Source organism: Medicago sativa, chromosome 3, assembly GCF_051527215.1.
Source record: "Medicago sativa cultivar Bolivia chromosome 3, Bolivia_mono, whole genome shotgun sequence".
In the NCBI taxonomy this organism is placed as follows: domain Eukaryota; kingdom Viridiplantae; phylum Streptophyta; class Magnoliopsida; order Fabales; family Fabaceae; genus Medicago; species Medicago sativa.
In genome coordinates, this window is record NC_140751.1 from 6,405,858 (window position 1) to 6,426,869 (window position 21,012).

At 36.2% G+C, this 21,012-nt stretch overlaps 3 protein-coding genes across 3 annotated transcripts; 1 reads left to right on the forward strand and 2 right to left on the reverse strand.

The window, feature by feature from the left end:
- Positions 1 to 1,752: 1,752 nt before the first annotated feature.
- LOC146935247 (ankyrin repeat domain-containing protein 2A-like) lies at positions 1,753 to 6,425 on the forward strand. The gene is made up of 9 exons (XM_085750431.1): positions 1,753 to 1,832; positions 1,976 to 2,029; positions 2,756 to 2,901; positions 3,533 to 3,748; positions 3,830 to 3,978; positions 4,090 to 4,261; positions 5,235 to 5,327; positions 5,809 to 5,948; positions 6,083 to 6,425. Exons 2-9 carry the CDS (start codon positions 1,996 to 1,998, stop codon positions 6,180 to 6,182), a joined length of 1,050 nt encoding a protein of 349 aa, XP_085606557.1. The 5' UTR covers positions 1,753 to 1,832; positions 1,976 to 1,995; the 3' UTR covers positions 6,183 to 6,425.
- A 3,232-nt stretch (positions 6,426 to 9,657) lies between these two features.
- On the reverse strand, positions 9,658 to 11,249 carry LOC146935248 (F-box/kelch-repeat protein At3g23880-like). The gene has a single exon (XM_085749022.1). The coding sequence runs from the start codon at positions 10,804 to 10,806 to the stop codon at positions 9,658 to 9,660; it is 1,149 nt and encodes a 382-aa protein (XP_085605148.1). The 5' UTR covers positions 10,807 to 11,249.
- Positions 11,250 to 11,525: 276 nt separating this feature from the next.
- LOC146935249 (uncharacterized) lies at positions 11,526 to 12,163 on the reverse strand. The gene is made up of 2 exons (XM_085749023.1): positions 11,987 to 12,163; positions 11,526 to 11,759 (listed from the first exon to the last, which is right to left on the reverse strand). The coding sequence occupies exons 1-2, from the start codon at positions 12,161 to 12,163 to the stop codon at positions 11,526 to 11,528; spliced, it is 411 nt and encodes a 136-aa protein (XP_085605149.1).
- Positions 12,164 to 21,012: the final 8,849 nt, after the last annotated feature.

Consider the following 21,012-nt stretch of genomic DNA (forward strand, 5'->3'; position numbering starts at 1 on the left):
TCACGAGTGTAAAATATGTTAAACCAAAATTGATTAAAACAAAACAATCCTTAAGTTTTGATGATAACGAAGCATATGAGAACAATTGGATGCATTAGTGTGTGTTTAAGTGTGTAGGAAATTTTGAGTAGATGAAGATTTCCCTATGGACAAGTTGACACTCTAGACTTTGAATATAAGTTATGTGTCATAGATAGGGACGAAACTTTGTATAGAAGTTCAAGGTCAAGTTATGCAAAACGCAAATCAATGCTCTGTGTTCAAAGCCTTTGTATCTTGAGATCCTATACACTGTTGCAACAACTCTTTGCTTTGAATGGAAACTTAGTTCCTGATTTATGTAACTAAGTAATAATCATTAAAGTGCATCAATGATGGGAAATGAATGCTTGATTCACAGGCTACTTTTAATGAGAAGATTACAACAATTACTCAGAGAATCAAAGACGAAGATCTTTTCAGCAATGATCATCATCTCACATCGTCTACATAATGGATTTGATTTGGCAGAAGAAAAGATACACAATACTCGTATACAAAGAGACACTCTCAAGTGTATTGCGAATCATGCTATTTTCTTATTGTATACATTGCATATATTATGCATTGTCCCTACCAACTAAGCTAAACACGCGAGAATAAAGTTAGAGATATATGCACAACTTAACAATTAACATATTTTAAAAATAATTTTCCTTCAAAAAAAATATTTTAAAAATTAGTTATTATAAAATCAATTATTAAAATTTGTTGTTAAAATTATCTAATAGTTATCATTGACAATGTAAAACTTTTTACATCAATAACTTATAAAAACTAAATCCTTTTAAACAAATTTAATTAATTTACTTTGACATCGTATAATCATTTTATGTATATATTCAATAAAGTACCGTCACATCGTATAATTATTTTATCATACTCATTAATTGACGTGGTAACACGGCATTGAACTCATGTGTAAAACAATAATACACTAGTATAATATAATAAATAATAAATAATTAAACTCTTTGAAATTTTTTAATAAAGAATGGAGAGTATCTTTTTTTTGGTACTGAGAATTGAGAGTATCTGATATAGAAGAATCTTTTTGAAAATTGAAAATAATTTGTTAATATATTTATTTAAAATTACCATATGCCTTTTCTACAAAAAATGATTGTACTATCAAATCATTTTAAAAATAAATTTAATTAATATACTCTGGCATTGAATTATACTTTCTTTTTTATAATTTTTCCTTCAAAAAAAATGAAATTGAATTATAGATTGATACCAGAAAGAATATCCTTTTTGAAAATTTATAATAAAAATATAATAATTAAACTCTTTAAAAACTTCTAATTAATTTTTTTTTATAATAAAAATATAATAATTAAACTCTTTAAAAATTTCTAATTAAAAATCGAGAATATCCGACAAAAAGGAATCTTTTTGAAAATTGGAAATACATTTGTTACAATATTTATTTAAAATTACCATATGGTTTTTCTACCAAATAAAATTACCATATGGTTTTATAATATGCATTGGAAAATGGGGTGATGAGAATTGAGATATATGAAGATTACACACACCACATCGCGAGCCATTCATCACACTGAGCATATGGAATAGGATGAAGATTGACAGGGCCCACACATGCCACTTGTCCTATTCTGATTCGCATTATGTAAGACGGTGGGGACTTTTCCAACTCTCACAAGGGTTTTTCATTTTCTTTTCTTTTTCTTTTTTCATTCCTCTCTTAAACCAAAAACACTCTCTCACACTCTTTCTTCTTCCTTATCGCTCTTCTTCTTCTTCTTCTTCTTCTTCTTCAGATTCAGGTTTTCATCTTCTTCACTCTTCTCCTTAATTATTCTTAATTTTGCTTAATTTTCATTTCTTACTCTAATTTTTGTTTTACTTATTTAATTTGAATCTGTAAAAGCAATCGAATAACCTAGAAATTGTTATTCGTTTTTTTCAGATATCTAGGTTTCTTCGCTCATGGCTTCCAATTCTCAAAAGGATATTCCTTCTGGTATCTATCTATAATTCAATTCAATTCATGATGATGATATCGTTATTTTGTTATTGATTTTTTGTTCACTATCGGTTCAAAATTTGTATTCTGATCTCAATAGATTCGTCCTGATTATGTTTTTTTTGTACATAAAAAATCTAAATTATTAGATGAGTTTGATTTTTTTTTTTGTGGAGTTATTACCTATAAAACACAAACATGGACATCAGACAAGACATAAATAACACTTGTAATTATTTGAAAATATTACATAATTGAATATAATCACAGGTGTTATTGTCGTCTTGGTTTTGTTGGTGTTGGACAGCTGATACGCTATCGTTCAGAAGTGTGTTATTGTTGTATTGGTGTCAGACACCAGATATCATGATAAGTGTGTTATTGTCATGTTGGACACCACGCCTGTCGGTGTTACATATATTACTACATACCAGTATCTTCCTATGCGATTTTTACTAGTGTCTTCCTATGTGATTTTTACTAATATGGATAATTTATTTATTTGTATAGACAATACAAAGGGATCTAATTTAGACACTTATCCTTTACTTAGGGTGTACTGCACGTAGCTACTTTTTTTTTTAAAAAAAAAAATCCAATAACACTTTACTAATTTTGCTGTAGTCTTTTGGAATTTCTGATATTTGTTAATTTTGATACTTTTAGAACTTCTGATATTTGTTAATTTATGTGCTTTAATTTTACTCTTGGATATTTTTTTAGACGAGAAAGCTGGTTCAGCGGAGAATAAAAATATCAAAGATGAAACATCCTCGAACGCAACTCCCGGACCTGGGACCGGTTTTCCACCTGGGACTGGTTTTCCAGCCAACCCTTTTGATTTCTCAGCAATGAGTGGTCTGCTCAATGTAAGCTATTGTCTCTTTTCTTTTGCTATTTGCATTATATGTGTGGTGTCTGCTGTGTTTACTGATAATTAACCCTGTTAATTGTTATTGATGTAAAGTATGTTTGTATGTACTTTCGTTTTTGTACATGCATGTTTTTATAAGCTGGTCATGCGTTGGATTTGGTCCATTTGCAATTTTGCAGCCTGTCATCGTACAATGATTCTGGGAATAGGTTTTATTAGGGCAAAATTCTGAACTTTTTTCAGAGGTCTTCACACCCGTCGGCAAAAAGCGTTCTTTAAGATTGTAATCATTGTATACTGTTTTCTTCAAAGCTTTCCATATCATGATAGTGGAATCAGCCTTTTGTAGTTGCTGCCAATTTGGATCATAATAGTATTGTTCTTATGACTGCTATCTTTGTAATAATCATTTAAGGCTTGTATACAACTGAGATTTATTGAAGAGTTTAAGTTAGGTGAAGAATTTGAGGACTTTTGAACTCATCGTATGGTTGACCCGACTCTTTCTCTTTTCATTTTTCACTCACTAGGGAATGTCATTTGTCAGATGTAAACTCTGAATTACCATGTATAAAACTATTTAACTACGTGGACTTAAAGATACTTAAAATGTCAATATGTCACAGGATCCAAGTATCAAGGAATTGGCTGAACAGATAGCAAAAGATCCATCATTCAATCAGATGGCTGAACAGCTTCAGAAAACTTTGCATGGAGGAGCACCACAGGATGGTGGTCTCCCTAACTTTGATAATCAGCAGTATCTTTCATCCATGCAACAGGTCATGGCAAATCCTAATTTTATGACCATGGCTGAGCGCCTGGGTAATGCATTGATGCAGGTATTTATAAAATTTCTTTATTATGTTTGTTACACAAATCTACCGATTGTTAGATAAGAATGTATATGCTGTCTATCACAGGACCCATCGATGTCTTCCATGCTTGAAAGTTTTACCAATCCGTCCAATAAAGTTCAGCTTGAAGAGAGAATGGCACGCATAAAGGAAGATCCATCTTTGAAACATATTTTAGATGAGATAGAGAATGGCGGTCCTGCTGTAATGATGAGGTTTATATACCATTTTTAAAAAAGAAAATCATATTTTATGGTTTTGGCATTTCCACCATAATTTGTTATGTAAATTGGCAAATAGTTTCTGAAAAAATTCTTTTCATCTAGATACTGGAATGATGAGGAGGTTTTGAAGAAGTTGGGACTAGCCATGGGCATTCCTCCAACCTCTGGAGATGCAGCTGCTTCTTCTGAAAATTCTGGGCCAGATGAAACAGAAGATGTGGGAACTGAAGATGAATCAATCGTTCATCATACTGCTAGTGTTGGTGACATTGAGGTATGACATATTGACTCTTCGCAATATGGTTTAATTCATTTAAATGAAACTGTGAAAGACAAATTTGTAGTTGTGCTTGGGCATGAAACTTTTTTGAATAGAAGGTGCCGATGTGGTTAGGTTTAGTTCACGTTGAATTTAAAGAGATGAAAATAGGCTTTGAGTGTAATTAATTGTCTCGCAGTTGGAATTGAAACTGAGTTTCTGCATGAATTGTTTAAGGTAATATCAAAAGGAATCACAATCAAGTAATTTAGTTATTAGTTTTCCAACTATCATTCTATAAGCTTTTGGGAGCTTCATATTGGGATCCTTTCGAAAAATATATCAGTTTAGTTTCTAGAGTATGTGTTTACTCTTACATATTTGTTACGTTACACATTTCCTCTTGAGAAAAATAAAATTCTTATTAGTTTGATCTGAGCTCTTCTATTCCAAACAACTCCTTGGTTTGAAAATGATTCCATGCATAAGTATTATAGTAATGTAGTCCACTAGGTTGGTACCTTAAAGAAATAAAACACCCGCTGCAGAAGTTTTTTTTGCCCTAAAATTAGAACACAACGTTACTGAGTTTATTGAAGCAAGTTCTAGGAGTTTTGAAATCACAAGTAAACCTACTCAATTGACTTATATTCCACAGACTTCCCTGAGTAACTTATAAGGAGGATGCTTTATGCCAGTAAAACACAATTTTTTGGGCATCTATTAACAAATTATTACAGCATTTGCGAGTTGCGTATTTGAATTGTGTATGCCCTTGTGTAAAGGTTGCATGCTTTGTGTTTTATTTGTTTAATTCGAAGGAAAGAAAATTTAACAGAATTATATTGCTCCTTTCTTTAGTATTGGTTTGCTTTTTATGCCTCAACTATTCAGTTATCCTGTTGTGAAGTTCCACCATTGTATTATTTATTTATCGGTACGATTTCAAGAAACTTATGAGAGCTAAGTATTTACACTAATCAATTAGGGATTGAAAGCTGCGCTAGCCTCTGGTGCTGATAAGGATGAAGAAGATTCAGAGGGAAGAACTGCTTTACATTTTGCTTGTGGTTACGGCGAGGTATGCTAATATTCAGAGAAATATTTTCTCATCTTTATGACGTATGCTTCCTTGTTTCTTAGAATTTATGTATTTGTTGTTGGCTAGTACTTTCATTTAGAACCATGGTGTAAAGCAAGTGAAGAATGTAACGAGGCTCGGGATGTTATTTTGTAAAAATCCTATAGCATTGTGATTTTCTTCCACCACAGTGAACTCGGACAGTATTCATAATGCTTGGTTGTAAACATGTAATAGTTTTGAGTTTCAATTTCTAAATCATTGCCGACTCAATGATGACACTACTGGGAACAATGCTGCTATGCTCATTTGGAATTAGAATATTAGATTCTAGTTGCTAGCTCCATTTAGCCCTCTCCTCCTTCTAGAGAGGGCTTGTTAGAAGCGAAATGAAGCTTAAAGAATTAGAATTTTGACGATTCTAGTTTGGTTCTTCCAAATTCCAATGTATGGATTAAAATATGCTCCTGATATATTCCAGGTGAAGTGTGCGCAAGCTCTCCTTGAGGCTGGAGCAAAAGTAGATGCTTTGGATAAGAACAAGAACACAGCTCTTCATTATGCAGCAGGTTATGGCAGGAAGGAATGTGTGGCCTTGCTCCTTGAAAACGGTGCTGCAGTGTAAGTAGATTTTTTTTAGCTTGTGCTTTGAAAGTCCTCAACTGTTCATGCCAATTTCTTCCTACATCTTGTTGTAGTGGTATTTGGTTTATTTAATTGTACATTGTGTTTTGACGTTTTTTGTTAATTTGCAGTACTCTGCAAAATATGGATGGGAAAACTCCTATAGATGTTGCGAAATTAAACAATCAAGATGATGTCCTCCAGCTTCTTGAGAAAGATGTTTTCCTGTAATTGCAAGGCATGCATGATGGATGCAATGCCGTCACTAAAAAGAAAATGGAAACTTGAGGGGAAAAAACAAAAGCATGATATGGTGACTTTTGATTTCTTCCCATCGTTGTGTTAAAAACTAAATTAGTCGCCATAAAATTTCTTATTTATAACTTGTAATACATTTGTTTGTTACACTGCGTGATTATCAAGATTAGCGCCGTAATGGTTTCATTTCGTTGATTCAGTTTTACATTCACTAAATTGTTGTCGCAAAATTCTCTTTTGGCTAGTTTCATGTTTATCTAATAATGAGATCCAGATCTGTTGGGAAAAGATATTTTGGGTTAGAGAAATGGGGAGTCCTGAGCATTTAGTAAATGCTCCATTTACTTTATTTAAGACCTTGGATGGAAGACATGTGGTAAACAAATAATTAAGGGCTGAGATTTTAAATTAAAAAATTAACATATTTTTAATAAAATCAAAAATAAATATTCTCTCTTTCTCTTACGACCTGCTGCCAACCTCTCAATCGCCGCCGCTCTTCATCATTCACAGTGTCGTCCCCTCTTCTCATCGTTGTCTTGCTGCTCAACCTCAACTGTTATGGGTAAAGTATTATTGATTTCAACTGCAATTTTTGTTATCATATTATAGGTCAAGAATCAAGATGAAGAACCTATTTTTGCTTCAAGTGATTTCTTCTCCAACAAAAGAAATGGTATTTGTGCTGTTAAAAATGGATGTGGATCTGATTTGAATAGTTCAATTGGAATTAGTGATGTGATTTTCAATTTATGTAATTGGGAATCTTAGGTTAATTTTAGTTCAGTTTTGAATCAGCCAGAGGGTATTTGACTTTGAATCTGGCGATGGGAGGCGGTGGGAGAGGTTGACAGCCGTGAGTGGAGGGGGGATAAGAAGAGTGAACATAAAAGGGAAGATGAAGGTATTTTTGTTTTTTCTATCAAACCAATGTTAATTTTTAAACTTGAAATCTCAGCCCTTAAACGTGTGTTTGTCACGTGTCTTCCATCTGCGGCCCTAAATGGAGTAAATGAAGCATTGGTTAAATAGAGTATACTTGAACTCATCCTGAGCAGGATACAAGCTTGGAAGAAGATTTTGATACACAATTGTCTGTTTAATTTTTAATTAACCAAAAGATCATGGAGGCATCCAGAAGAACCAATCCTTGTCGTTAACAAAATTTAGAATTTCTTGATACTCGCCCTTTATTTTCCACAACCATCTTATAATGAAATTTATTTCTTAGAAGAATACTCCTTTTATATCTAAAAACATCATCCTCCATTCCCCACACCACCATTAGTTCTGCACACCAACAGTATATACCTATTCTCATTTACGGATTTAGAAATTTTGATTTGAGTGGGCAACACCTGACAACATTTACACGAAAAAAATTTAAAAAAATTTAAGTGTAATTAAAAATATAGGAAAATGATATTATGAAATTTAGGACCGGCTCTGAAATTATGTGATATTTGAGATTTAGATTTCTATCTCATGTTTTTTTTTTGTTGTTGATTAAGAGACTTATTTATTTTGAAAGTTTTTATTTATTTGTTTACTCATACCAATTTTTTTTTTTTTTGTCGTTGATTAAGTATCATATTATTCGCAGGCAAATTCATAATACAATATAAAAAAATATGAAAGTCACTGCAAAAACATATTCCAAAGTTTGAGATAAATGTCATTGCTAAAGCATGAACACCACCTGTGTTTGTAAGTTGATTCTTCACAAATAAAATTATTCAACATTTTTTATGGGGGCAACACATAATTTTTAACGGGTGCAACACTTAATTTTTAATATAGATAAACCTAAAAATATCCAATAACATACTATGAAAATAATAAGCTAGTGGGGCAGTTGCCCCAATAACACCAACATGAATCCTATTCTACCATTTTTTTTTACCAAGTTACACTTTTCTCTCTTACCTCTTGCAATATCCTCATATGTAATTGTTGATGTTCAACAATCATCATATCATGTTATTCTCTGACTGAATTATTAAACCATTCAGAGAAGTTAATACATAAGTTCCAACAACTAAAGTAGCAACCTTTGCTTCATTACCAACTCGTAGATTGCCTTTACCTTTTGCCAATGCTTTACTCCCGAGTTCCTGCATATTAGTTAGTACAAATGCGAGAACCACATCTAGTATCTAATACCCATGATATAGAAATAGATAAATTAACGGACAGATCAACTTTGTCTTAACGGAGGTTGATAGAAAAGACCTATATGAAACAAACTCAAAACTTAAAGGATCTATCTGAAACCTTAGAAACTTAAAGAATCTAACTAAAACAAACATGAAACTTAAAAGACCGGAGGAGGTATTTGGCCTATAAAATATGCAAAGAATTACAACATTTTATAATCTCTGCAATCAACATCAGAATTGTCCAAGACAAACTTGGCATCAATAAAAAAAAGGCATATTCTACAATAACAAACACATTTAACTGGTTGATAAATAAAACGAATAACATATAATTTATCATATATTGTTGTCATCACGGGTAGCTGCAGCTGCACATGCTCCCAAGCTGCTCATTATATCCGTATCAAAAGCTGTTCGTTTTTATTACTGTATCAAAATGGCCTGCCACAATCGAAGACCGTAGTTGCCATCCTTTTACTACGTTCGATGAATCATATATTAACCCAGGCCAGGTGACGTGGACTACGGAAAACACATAAAGTGAGTCTTTCGCAGTCTTTGGCCAAGGTTACAATAACAGGAAGCAAATTATTCACATGTTATGTCTAGTGACTCAAACCTTCGTAAGCCACTCCAGTTATTCTCCTGTTCAAATTCGTTTTTCCCCTTTTCTCAACAATGAGTTGCTCTTCAATGCTCTTCAATTAGCTGCTCTTCAATTTACCCATTTCTCAACAATGAGTTGCTCTTCAACTACTCAAATTTTCCTAAATCCATTATCCCAGATTTCCTATTATTTCTTTAATTAGTCCATTAATGAGTATACATTTTACCCTTAAAGCTCTGGAAATGAATGAAAATTCATAATTCATAATTTCGGTTCATTCAACTCATAATTTCGGCACATAATAAGCACTACTTAAATGATTAGAGTACTACATATGTGCTGAAATTGTGTTTTTACCTATATTTCAGCACGTAATTACTAAAACTTAGGGATTCTTCTGCTAACAAACATACTAATAACCATATAAGTTTATATTAGAATATCTAACCTCAAACCATCTAAAGCAATCAATACTTTTGAACTATACAAAGTGAAATGCATGGTGGGAGAACAAAAACCTCTAACAAACAAATAAATGAAAACAACCAATTTCTCATGCTACATATTCAAATGAACATTAATCGACAATGATCCTTTGAAGAAACCAATAATCAGAACAAGTACAAATATATAGGTTCTGGCGTACTCTCATGCTCAAGTGACATAGAACCACATTCTAGCATTAAGAACAAGGTGATATCAAACTTTCAACACATACATCACACGTGTATTCAAACTTAGTAGACTTATAAGTACCATTTCTAGAATTGTAAAATATCAACTTCCATGTCCCTCCCTCTATACACTTCAACAACACTTGACCATCCTCAAACATATGTATTACTTTGATATTGGTATGAGATGTAGGACGATTTTGCATGTAAGAAATAGTGAACAATTTCGTCCAAGAGTCTTCATTTCCATGTTCCATCATAGACCAAACATCATGACCAATAACCATGCATAAACAATCCCTTAACATTTGCAAATGAATATATGCATCTACCGCTCCATAACCAGGAGGCATCAAAACTTCTTGATAAGACTCGTTCCCCAAATCAAGAGAAACGATACAATGTTGAATTTTGTTATCATAGTTTTTAGTAAGCAACCAATTAATCGCACCACTTACACATTTTCCCACTACTTGCCAAGACACACAGCCAAAGGGGAATTTTTGAATGCTTTTCCAAGAATTGGTGCCCAAAGTATGAACCTTCACTTCATGGTTGTTAACAAAATTACCATGTCCTTGTAAAACAACCACCACCTTGTAATTATCAGTAATAGGATCATGGATGAAGCCATATAGCTGCACATAATGAGTTAGTGGTATTCGAAGAGGTGGCAATTCCTTGAATTTTCGAATGGAAGGATTCCACAATCGAAAGCTAAGGAAGCCGTTATAATCGTTTGCAAGAAAACAAAGGATGCCATTGCACGAGCCAATAAAGAAAATACCATGGTTTAAAGGAAAATCGAGCTGTGCGATGGGGTTAGCGGTAACTTTGGCGAAAATTGAGTCAAGTGGGTAACACTTGATCGGAACATACTTGTTGGCGTAGTAGGGTAAGGTGTGGATGAGGCTCACAGTTGATACACGAAGTTGTTTTTTAGCGAATTTGGGGTCAGAGATTAGAGTATTCCATGACTTGCAAACGCACCGGAATCTCACGAGGAGCTTCACGGATAGCCTACAGAGGATTTCTGGAATGAGATCGAAAGGAAGAGTGGGAAGTGACGGTGATGATAGGGTTCTGGCTATTGTTTCATAAATAACTGATGAAGAAGAAACGACGTCAACGTGTTGGTGATTGCTCTCGCTATCCATGATAGCAGCAAAGTGTGAGTAGCACCGATTGGTGAGAAAGAGAAGAAAAAGTGAGAAAAGTGAAGCGTTAGATAAGCAGAAACGATTAGGGTTTCTGGTGCTTTTTGTGTGAAAGATGTAAAGGGTGGCTCTTTGACATATTTTACTAAACAAAGCTAAAATACTATTTTGACCCCTTAACTATTTTTGTTTTTTTGAGGAATGATCTCTTAACTATTTTTTTACCTAATAAAGAGAAGTAGTTTTTATTTTCTTAACTGGTTTTTCTGTTTTTAATATTATTTTTTTGGGTTTGTGTGAAGAAGGATTATGAATTTAATGATGAAGATGAAGGAGAGAGGGAAGAAGATTAAAAAATTTAAAACTAAATATTTGTGGGTGGTTCATGGATTTCAATTTTGACAAAAAGATTAATTGGTTAAAATTAACAAAATTTAATTAGGTTTTTGGTGGATCGCCTATAATGTATACTAGAACCATGACCTGTGCTGACGCACGGGTCATATTTTCAAGTAGAATAAGTCATAATAAATTTAACAATAAGCCATAAAACATAAAGAGTACAAAATTTATGATACATTCCAAGCCATGAATCATAGGAATAGTAGAACTTTAATTCTGTTAAATAATAGAAAGTACACAACCTAGGGAAAATTGTCAGGCATAAATAGTTAACAATGAAGAATATTAATTTCGGTCAATCCTTCCAAGTACACAATTTAGGATACATTGCGAAAAACTTCGTGATAAACTACATTAGAAGTTACATCAGTGTCTTCACCATCATCATCAGATATTAAAATCTTCAAACCTTCTCTTGAAGTAGCCCTTGACAAAGCCACGTACAATTGACCATGAGAGAAGATAGGCGATGGCAAATATATGCCAACATATTTCAAAGATTGACCTTGGCTTTTGTTTATAGTCATTGCAAAAGAAACGGTAAGCGGAAACTGCTTTCGTTGAAACTTGAAAGGAATTCTAGTTGACAAACTTTTGTTTATCTTGCATCCTTATTGGCTACTGCTTTTGTTTAGAGTCATTTCCAAGTAACTATGTAGACAAAACGTGGAAATTTGACGCCGACAGGAAATAGGTAGAAATATAACAATGTTTTATAATTTAATTAAAATAAAAAATCCCTACCAATAACCTTCTCATCCTATGTGCAACTCAATACGTCCTTGAGTGTCATGAACTCAAACACATTCATCGAAATCTCCGGAGCATTGATTTTGGTGAATTTTGAGTGACCCATCATAGTCAACTTGTGCTTATGACTTATAAGCTTAAAAGGGCCATCATTGAAACCAACAACAACACTGTCAAAAACGTATGCACATCCTTCTGTCACCATTTTCTGGAATTTGGACACCAAATCTCTTCAGACAGTTGCCTGCATCCGACCACCCTAGAAAAAACGAAAAAAACAAATTAAAGCACAGTTAGCAAAAATGCTTATCGCAACAATTCAGGAGCGGTTTCATAACACTTGTAAGGAGACACAAAACCAACCTTGTCATCAACCAAGAGGATGTTCATGAAAGTGATGTCGTTAGGATCCTTCTTGGATGGTATACACCATACATGAGCGACGCGCACTTTGATCTTGAGATCTCTTTTCCAACCAGTTACAGCCAAAAGTTTTGTGTAAGCATTGGCCATAGCTGCAGCAGACAAAAGCAATATACTATTTCTTAATCTATGGAATGTTGCAATTGAGAATTCAGAAACAGAAGTTATTACTTATAGGAAATCAGTCACAACAATCACGTAAAAATGAGGAGCAGCCAATAAATACAGGTTTCCTGAATTTGTAATCTTGAATTTGCATAATCAATGAAAATTGAAGGTGGCAGCATCAGTGGAGCATCGAAAGGGGAATGTGGAGTGCGTTATTTCAGGAAACAGATTTCGATGCACACAATAAAAATGTGTTATAGGGGCTTACAAAATATCTCTTATGGTGGGAGAATTATTTCAAACGATAAATTAATGAAAAATTAGGTACGTTGGAAATTTCCTCAAGAATTATTTTAGGATTAAATACGTTGAGTTAAACGGTAATTCCATTTAAATCATGGTCCCATCGAAAAAAAAAATTTGTGTTACAGTGCGAAGCCAATTGTTATACCCTAATTTTGGACCTAAAAATATTTGATCAATTCTTCTTTTCTTGCATTACAAGCCATTTGAACTGGCTCTGATCAATTACATCTTTCTCTGCAATGTTTTTTGCAAAATTCACATGCAGGGGTGTTTTGGTCATTTCCTATGTCAAAATTTCTTTCAGTATTTGGAAATTTGTTTAAGTCCTTTCAAGGAGTTTGAATAAGTCTCTGTTTCATTCTATGTCAAAATCCATCTCAAAAAAATTGCATTTGAAGTCATTTTGGGTCAGATTTGCCCCTAGGGGCATTTTAGTCTTTTCAAGTGTCAAAACTCTGTTCAAATCTTAAAAATTGCCTCTGAGTCTTTCAAGTTGGTTTAAATAAACTTTTGTTTCGATTCTCTGTTAAAAATCCATTTTTTGAAATCGCATCTGAGTCATTTTCAGTCGTTTTAGCCCCAGGGGCATTTTGGTAATTTCACACGAAATTTCGGCAGAGAGAGGTTACTTTAAAGTACCTCATTTAGGCCATTGGTTCATTTTAGTCCGTTTTGTCAAATTTTAATCGTTTCACTTTACGTTTAGTCAAATTACCATTTTTAGTTCAATTTTATTTCTTTATTTTTCTTTTGAGTCCCCAAATTTCTAATAATTGCATCTAAGTCCTTTTTTGTTTCAAAATTATTTTAAGTTCTTTTATTAGAATTGCAAAACAGTCCATGTCTTGTCCAAGTTTATTTTTTGTAGCTTTTTTAAATTTGCAGATTGGTCCTTTTTAAGTTTCCAGAATTGCAGATTAGTCCCTTAAAGCCACAAGTCCAGAATTCAGTCCAGTTTTAGTCCAAGGTCACGTGGCAGCTGCGTATTGGCTCAGAGGTCCACATGTCAGCCTATATAAGGCTGTGTCATCAATACAACAGTACAGAGGATCAATCACAAAGTGCCAACTCAATAAACACGTTTCCCTCATTCTCTCTCTTCTCTCAAGGATCAAAATCCTAACTAACTCCAGAAATTACCAAGAACATGAAGAACACGTAAACCCTAACCGATTCCAGAACTTCAAAATTCATCAAGATTCATAGCAATTTCATCAATACAAGGTGTAATTCAGCAATCATTGTGCAAAATCAGTTCAAATTGATACGAATCCTCAGAGATTCATCACGAATCTTCATCATTGAATTCGTACCTTCGCAATTCAAGCACAACGTGCGATCACGAAGGATTTTGCGAGGCAAGAAGAAGAGGAATCGAAGTAAGCTTCGAATCAGTGAAGAAGAAGAAGAGAATACCGATTTATTTTCGGTTTCCAACTCACCAGAAAGCTTTCACAAGGATCTTTGTTCGAATCTCCATTTTAATTCAGGTATTCACCAAAAATCTCTTCGTTTATCATTGCAAGAAGCTCAACGAAGCTCAACGAACACAAATAAACGGTGAATTGAAGAGAAATTTCGAAAAAGGTTCAAAGGATTTCGAACGAAACCCTAAAGATGTGAATCTTCAAAGATTCACCGTTTATTTCTTGAAACGAGGCTTATAATCATCATAAGTGAGTAAAATACTTCAGTTTAGGGTTTCGTTTCAACATATCCAAAAAACTTTCAAAAAGCTTCGAAATCAAACCCTAAAATTTAGATCTGCAAAAATTCACCGTTCATTTCACAAAATCGAGTTCAAATTCATCATCAGCAGAGAAAATAACATAGATTAAAGCCTCGTTTCAAAAAGTGTGAAGAGATTTGAAAAATTTGAGAACCGTAAAGTGTGAGTTTCGATCTACATAGATCTAGGTTTCATTTGCAATTTCTGATGCTTGATTCGTGTTTAGATTGAAAAATAAACGGTGAAAAACTTTAGATCGAAGGGTTTTGGTGTGTTTGAGTGTTAGTTAGGTTTCCGGTGCCGGAATCTTCACCGGCGGCGGTGAAACCCGCCGGAGAAGATGACCAGAAGTCTAGAGAGAAGGGAGAGAACTTGGGACGTAGAGAGAGAAAGGGAAGTGGCAAATGAACTGGACCGGTCACCAGGCCTTTATATAAGCCTTTGGACCGGTCTGGTTCAACTGGTTCGCTCCCCAGACCGTTGGATCTAGGGTTGATCCATCTGGATCAATCCAACGGTCCCTGAACCCCCTGAAGATCCAGGATCCATGTAGGGATGGGTTGGGCTTATGGTTTTCGTTGGTTGTGGGTTTCTTGCTAGTTGCACCCCTGAACTTTGCTTCCTGCACCTCCTGTGTATCAAAATCTTTTGCAAAAAAATTCCAAAATATTTTTCCATGATTTCTTGATGTTTTGGTGTTTTTGCTAATACTTTTACACTGGAAAATTTGATAAAAAAATACATAGACAATTTTAGTGTTATTTCTTGAATTTTGTGTCAAAAAATTGGTGAAAATTGGTTTAATTTTGTTTCTAATTTTTGATGTACACTTGTAATACATGATATGTGTTTCTATAAACTTTTAGCCACTGTTTGAACATGATTTTTTTTTTTCTACTTGTGTGTGGAATCTAGTTAGTTGCTTGGCTTGCAAGTCACATTTGTGAATAATTTGTGTAAATATGTCTAAATCCACTTAAGAATGTGAGGCTCATCATGTGGTTTCAATTCTCACTCTTTGAAATAGAATGTATACTTTTAAAATGTATAAGACTATGAGGATTGTGAGCTATATGATACTTGCACTCTATGAGTGAATTCTTAGTCATATTTTGCACTTGGTTTGGGTTTATTTTGTGTTGGATTCCATGCTTTTATTATAGTACCTTTCTTGCCTTATTCTTCTCTATATTATCATGTGCTACTAACCATTTTCTTGTGTTTCATGCCTCATACATCATAAGCATACTCCCTATCACACTTTCTCATCCCATTTCTTTTCATTTTTTTGTCTTTAATTCATTTGTGTGGGATTAAGTTCTCACAAGGAAGTAGTGTGTATCTAGGCCAAATGATGTAACGGACAATGGACTCTAATAATGTACACCGACACAAGCACCGACACATGCACACACACCACTTTAGGTATATAGCTAGAATATGCATGTTTAGATGTATGTTTAGGATTGTATGCTTTAGATGTATGCCTAGGATTTACACTTAGAAAAAAACCAATTTTCCAAAAAATGTGAACAACATCACTCAAACCATTTTCTAAATAAACCTTGGGATCAAAATCCCATTGTAATTTTCCCTTTTATTTTCTTAATCAAATTTCAATGAAAAATAATCATACTTTGACTCTCTTTTGCAAATGACTAATTCCACCTCACATTTTTTTTACAATCTCATGCCCTTGAGGCCTCTTTCTATTCTTCAAAATCCCATTTTCAAACTTAAAATCAACCAACAAAAACAAAAACATTTTTGGAAGAGAACTACGGTGGATTTGATCCCTTAAACGGGTACGTAGGCAGGGAACAAAATTCCTTCAATTCAACTAAAATAAAAATCCAAAAACATTCTTCTCCCTCCAATTCTTCACTTAGAAACTCTTAGGTTTAAATAAATATTTTCAAATAGCATTTAAAAATAAAGCGCGCGCGTAGAAATTAAAGACGGTTCCTATAGGATACTATAGTCGTTATGGGTGCCTAACACCTTCCCGTAGCGAAAACAACTCCCGGACCTCGATTCTCAAGGGTTTTGCTTACTTTTTCCCTTCCCAAGAAAAAATAAGATATCACCGGTTAGAAAGGTTCAAACGTAATCAATGTTTGACACCCGAAAAACCAAGATAAAACAGCTGGCGACTCCGCTGGGGGGATTCGAGAGTTACGCCTAGTCTTTATTTCCACGCTTGCGCTTGTATTTTTACTTGCTTCTTTTACTTGCTTTCCTATGTGAATAAATGTTTAATTTCTTGCAAACGTGTGGGGTGAGAATATCAAAAGTCCTGCACCCGGGCTGAGTGAACTTAGGATTTAGGAGGGATATAATCGACAATTCATTCCGGGGGTTGCCTCGTGTTTTGGATTATGCGATCAATCCCACATAGCTGAGGCATTTTGGGGGTGATGTTGTCGGCGCGTGTTGTCGCGTTTAGGCACTTTACTTCTAATTGTTCTATGACGCTATGAACCGTAGATAACCGAACCCATCCATGGCCATTTTCTAGGATGTAGTGCGGAGGCTAAACCGAGTGTCGTCTCGAGTTTTAGTCGTCACGCGATACTACACTCAAGTTAGACCTTCCACGCATAATCATGGAGCGAGTGTTGTCTCGTGACACCATGATATACGTCGGAGAGGTTGCAACTTGGGAACCTTTTTAGAACCCGGTTACTATATCCTAAAGCCCTAAATTCACTGGACGCCGTGTCCACCCATGACTCCTCGACTTTGAACTTCAACCCACCATGTTTTCTCCGAACTTGAACATAGTCATGCATTCATGCATACATGCATAAACCTTTTGACATGCATTGTTATCGAAGGGCTTAGACAAGTTGAATTTGTAAACATTGTAGGAATGAAGAGGACTAATTCCTACAAGTTCAAGGAAGTGGATTTGGCTAGTTGGAGAGATTTGGCACTCAAGATTGAGGATCCGACTGGTTTCCGACGTCGTTACGGGGCTTTACTTACTATTCTCCAGACTAATGTGGATGAGAAGCTTGTGCACACTCTAGTGCAATTCTATGATCGGGAGTATCGGTGCTTTACGTTTCCAGACTTTCAGTTGGTGCCTACTCTAGAGGCTTATTCTCACTTGATGGGTCTATCTATTGCTAGGGGGGTACCTTTCTCAGGACCTGAAAATCCTCCTACTCCACTGGTTATTGCTAAAGATCTCCATCTCAAGACCACCGATGTCTCCAAGAATCTTGTCACTAAGGCACGCATCCGAGGGTTCACTTCAGAGTATCTTCTTGGGAAAGCCAACCTCAAGACCACTTGTCAGGACACTCTCGAGGCTATTCTTGCACTTCTCATCTATGGGCTTATTCTCTTTCCGAATCTTGATGGCTTCGTGGACATGAATGCTATTATGATCTTCCACTCCAAGAATCCGGTTCCTACTTTGCTAGCTGACACATACCATGCTATTCATGATCGATCCGGCAAGGGTCGTGGATACATTCTTTGTTGTGTGCCTCTCCTCTATAGGTGGTTTATTTCGTACCTTCCGGAGTCTTTCCACGCCAATCCGGAGAATTGGTCTATTTCACAGAGGATTATGGCTCTCACTCCTAATGACGTGGTTTGGCTTACTCCAGCTTCTAGAGTTAAGGAAATTATCTTCGGTGGTGGGAAGTTTCTTAATGTACCTCTTCTTGGTACCCGGGGTGGAATCAACTATAACCCGGAACTTGCTTTGCGACAATTTGGTTTCCGATGAAAGAAAAACCCATCAATCTTGCTACAGCTCCTTACTTCTTTCACTACTCCAATGCTCCCACAGGAATAAGAGAGGATTTCATGGATGCTTGGTCCAAGCTTCGGAAGAAAGAGGTGAAGCATATGGGTGTAAGGTCCGGTATTGCTCATGAGGCCTATACACAGTGGGTGATAAACCAAGCTGAGGAGATTGGTATGCCTTACCCCTCTATGAGATATGTGTCTGCATCTTTTCCTACCATGCCTTTACCTCTACTCCCACCTACCCAGGAGATGTATCAGGAACATCTAGCTATGGAAAGTCGGGAGAAGCATCAGTGGAGGGCTAGATACTATGAGGCTGAGAACTTGATCATGACTTTGGATGGAAAGGATGAGCAGAAGACTCATGAGGTCTTGACACTGAAGAAAGAGTTAGCTAAGGCTAAGAGAGAGATTGAAGAGAAAGATAGGTTGCTTATGAGGGACTCCAAGAGGGCTAGGGGTGCCTGTAACTTCTATGCACGATACTGCAGCTATGAGTCTGAGTCTGAGGATGATGCTTCCACTTCCTATGCTTGAGGATTTCTTTTTCCTGTTGTTATTTCCATTTGTTTATGTCGGAATTGTCTTGTAAAACTATATGTTGGTTGTTTCCCGTTCATGCTAATTGTTGTTTAGTAATGTTTACAAGTTTATAATTTGCCTGAAAACCCTTCGATAACACAAAAAAAAGAGTCTTTTTGCATATGCATTAACACATTTCATGCATCATATGCATTCATCGGTCACAAAGAACTTCTCTCGTGCTCATTGCCTCCTGGTTTTGTCCGCCGCAGTCTGAAAAGTGGCTCGTGTTCGCAAAGTCTACCAACCAGATAGAATTCATCAAACAAGATTTCACAAGAGAAGGATTATGGCTAACTTTGAAGAAGAAAATGCTCAGCTCCGTGCCGAATTGGCTGCTATGAAAGAAGACTTGGCTAAGGCTCATGACGCTATGTCCGCTATGATGGCTGCACAGGAACAACCAGCCACTTCTGTTCCAGTTACTGCTGAGGTGATTCCCTCTATCCCACTGTCTACTGTGGCTACTGATGCTCGTTTTGTTATGCCCAACGGCCGTCCTTATGGCCTCTCAGCTTACTACTCTCCTAATACTGCTGCTGGTGTCTCTGGTTTTGCTGGTCAAGGACAGATTCCCGTATCTACTGCTATGCCTCAGGTGACTACTGTTGTCACTGATCCTATTGTCCACACTGTGCAACAAGTGATTGATGTCGATACTCCGCGCGGACAAGATCCCACAATGGAAACTATGAAGAGACAATTGAGGGAGTTGGCTGGAGAACTCCGTGAGGTCAAGGCTAGCCGGGGAATGGCGCTCCCGCTAAAGCTCGTGATCTATGCTTGGTATCCCGATTTGAGGTTCCTAAGAAATTCAAAGAGCCAGAATTTGACAAATACAACGGAACTTCTTGTCCACACAACCATGTCATCCGGTACGTCCGAAAGATGGCAAATTACGCAGATAATGATGCACTGATGATCCATTGCTTCCAGAGTAGCTTGACAGATGATGCAGCAGATTGGTACACTAGTTTGAGCAAAGACAACATCCATACTTTTGAGGAACTCGCTGCTGCTTTTGAAGGTCAATATGAGTTCAATACCCGTCTGAAGCCAAATAGGGACTCTCTTAAGGCTCTGTCTCAGAAGTCAGATGAAACATTCCGTGAGTATGCCCAGAGGTGGAGAGGGGCAGCTGCCCGGGTTTCCCCTCGACTTGATGAGGAAGAATTAACACAGACATTCCTGAAGACTTTGAAGAAGGAATATAAGGAGAGAATGATAGTCTCTGCTCCGAACAACTTCTCTGATATGGTTACAATGGGAACTCGTCTAGAGGAGGCTGTCCGAGAGGGTATTATTGTCCTTGAAAAGGGTGAATCTTCAGCCAGTGCACCGAAGAAGTATGGTAATGGTCACCATAAGAGGAAAGAATCTGACGTGGGGATGGTATCTGGTAACCCATCTGCAGCTGCTACACAATTACCTCTGCCTTATCACTACATGCAATACTCTCAACATCCTTTCTTCCCACCATTCTACCAACAGTATCCTCTGCCACCGGGCCAACCACCAGTGCCCGTCAATGCCATTGCTCAGCAAGTACAACAACAACCTCCTGCTCAACAGCAACAACAGCAACAACAGGGTCCCCGACCCAAACCTTCTTTTCCACCAATACCAATGCGGTATGGTGAGCTGCTCCCAACTCTACTTGCTAAGGGACACTGTGTCACTAGACCAGGCAAGCCTCCGCCTAATCCATTACCTCCCAGGTTCCGTCAAGACCTAACATGTGAATTCCACCAGGGTGCTGAAGGTCATGATGTGGAAGGTTGCTTTGCTCTGAAGTATATTGTGAAAGACCTGATAGAAAAGGGACGGTTGACTTTTGAGAATAGTGTTCCTCATGTTCTTGATAACCCGCTTCCAAACCATGCTGCAGTTAACATGATCGAGGCTTTTGAAAGGATTCATGTTCCTCAAGAGGATACCATGCTGGATGACCGCAATGTCGTTACTCCCTTGGTGCCATTACATGCCCAGCTCTGCCAGGCTTCTCTCTTCAAACATGATCATACTTCTTGTTCAGAATGTCTCCGAAATCCTATGGGCTGTTGTGTTGTGCAAGATGATATCCAGAGGCTGATGGATGACAAACACTTGATCGCCAGTGATGTATGTGTGATTGTGCCAGT

What these genes read in the sequence shown, in the direction of transcription:
- LOC146935247 (XM_085750431.1), top strand. Translation starts at nt 1,996, where the DNA reads ATGGCTTCCAATTCTCAAAAGGATATTCCTTCTG. An exon ending in TCAAAAGGATATTCCTTCTG is followed by an intron (nt 2,030 to 2,755) that starts GTATCTATCTAT and finishes ATATTTTTTTAG; the next exon opens with ACGAGAAAGCTGGTTCAGCG. An exon ending in TGGGTAATGCATTGATGCAG is followed by an intron (nt 3,749 to 3,829) that starts GTATTTATAAAA and finishes TGTCTATCACAG; the next exon opens with GACCCATCGATGTCTTCCAT.
- LOC146935249 (XM_085749023.1), bottom strand. Translation starts at nt 12,163, where the DNA reads ATGGTGACAGAAGGATGTGCATACGTTTTTGACAGTGTTGTTGTTGGT. An exon ending in AGTTCATGACACTCAAGGAC is followed by an intron (nt 11,760 to 11,986) that starts GTATTGAGTTGC and finishes CAACGAAAGCAG; the next exon opens with TTTCCGCTTACCGTTTCTTT.
- LOC146935248 (XM_085749022.1), bottom strand. Translation starts at nt 10,806, where the DNA reads ATGGATAGCGAGAGCAATCACCAACACGTTGACGTCGTTTCTTCTTCA.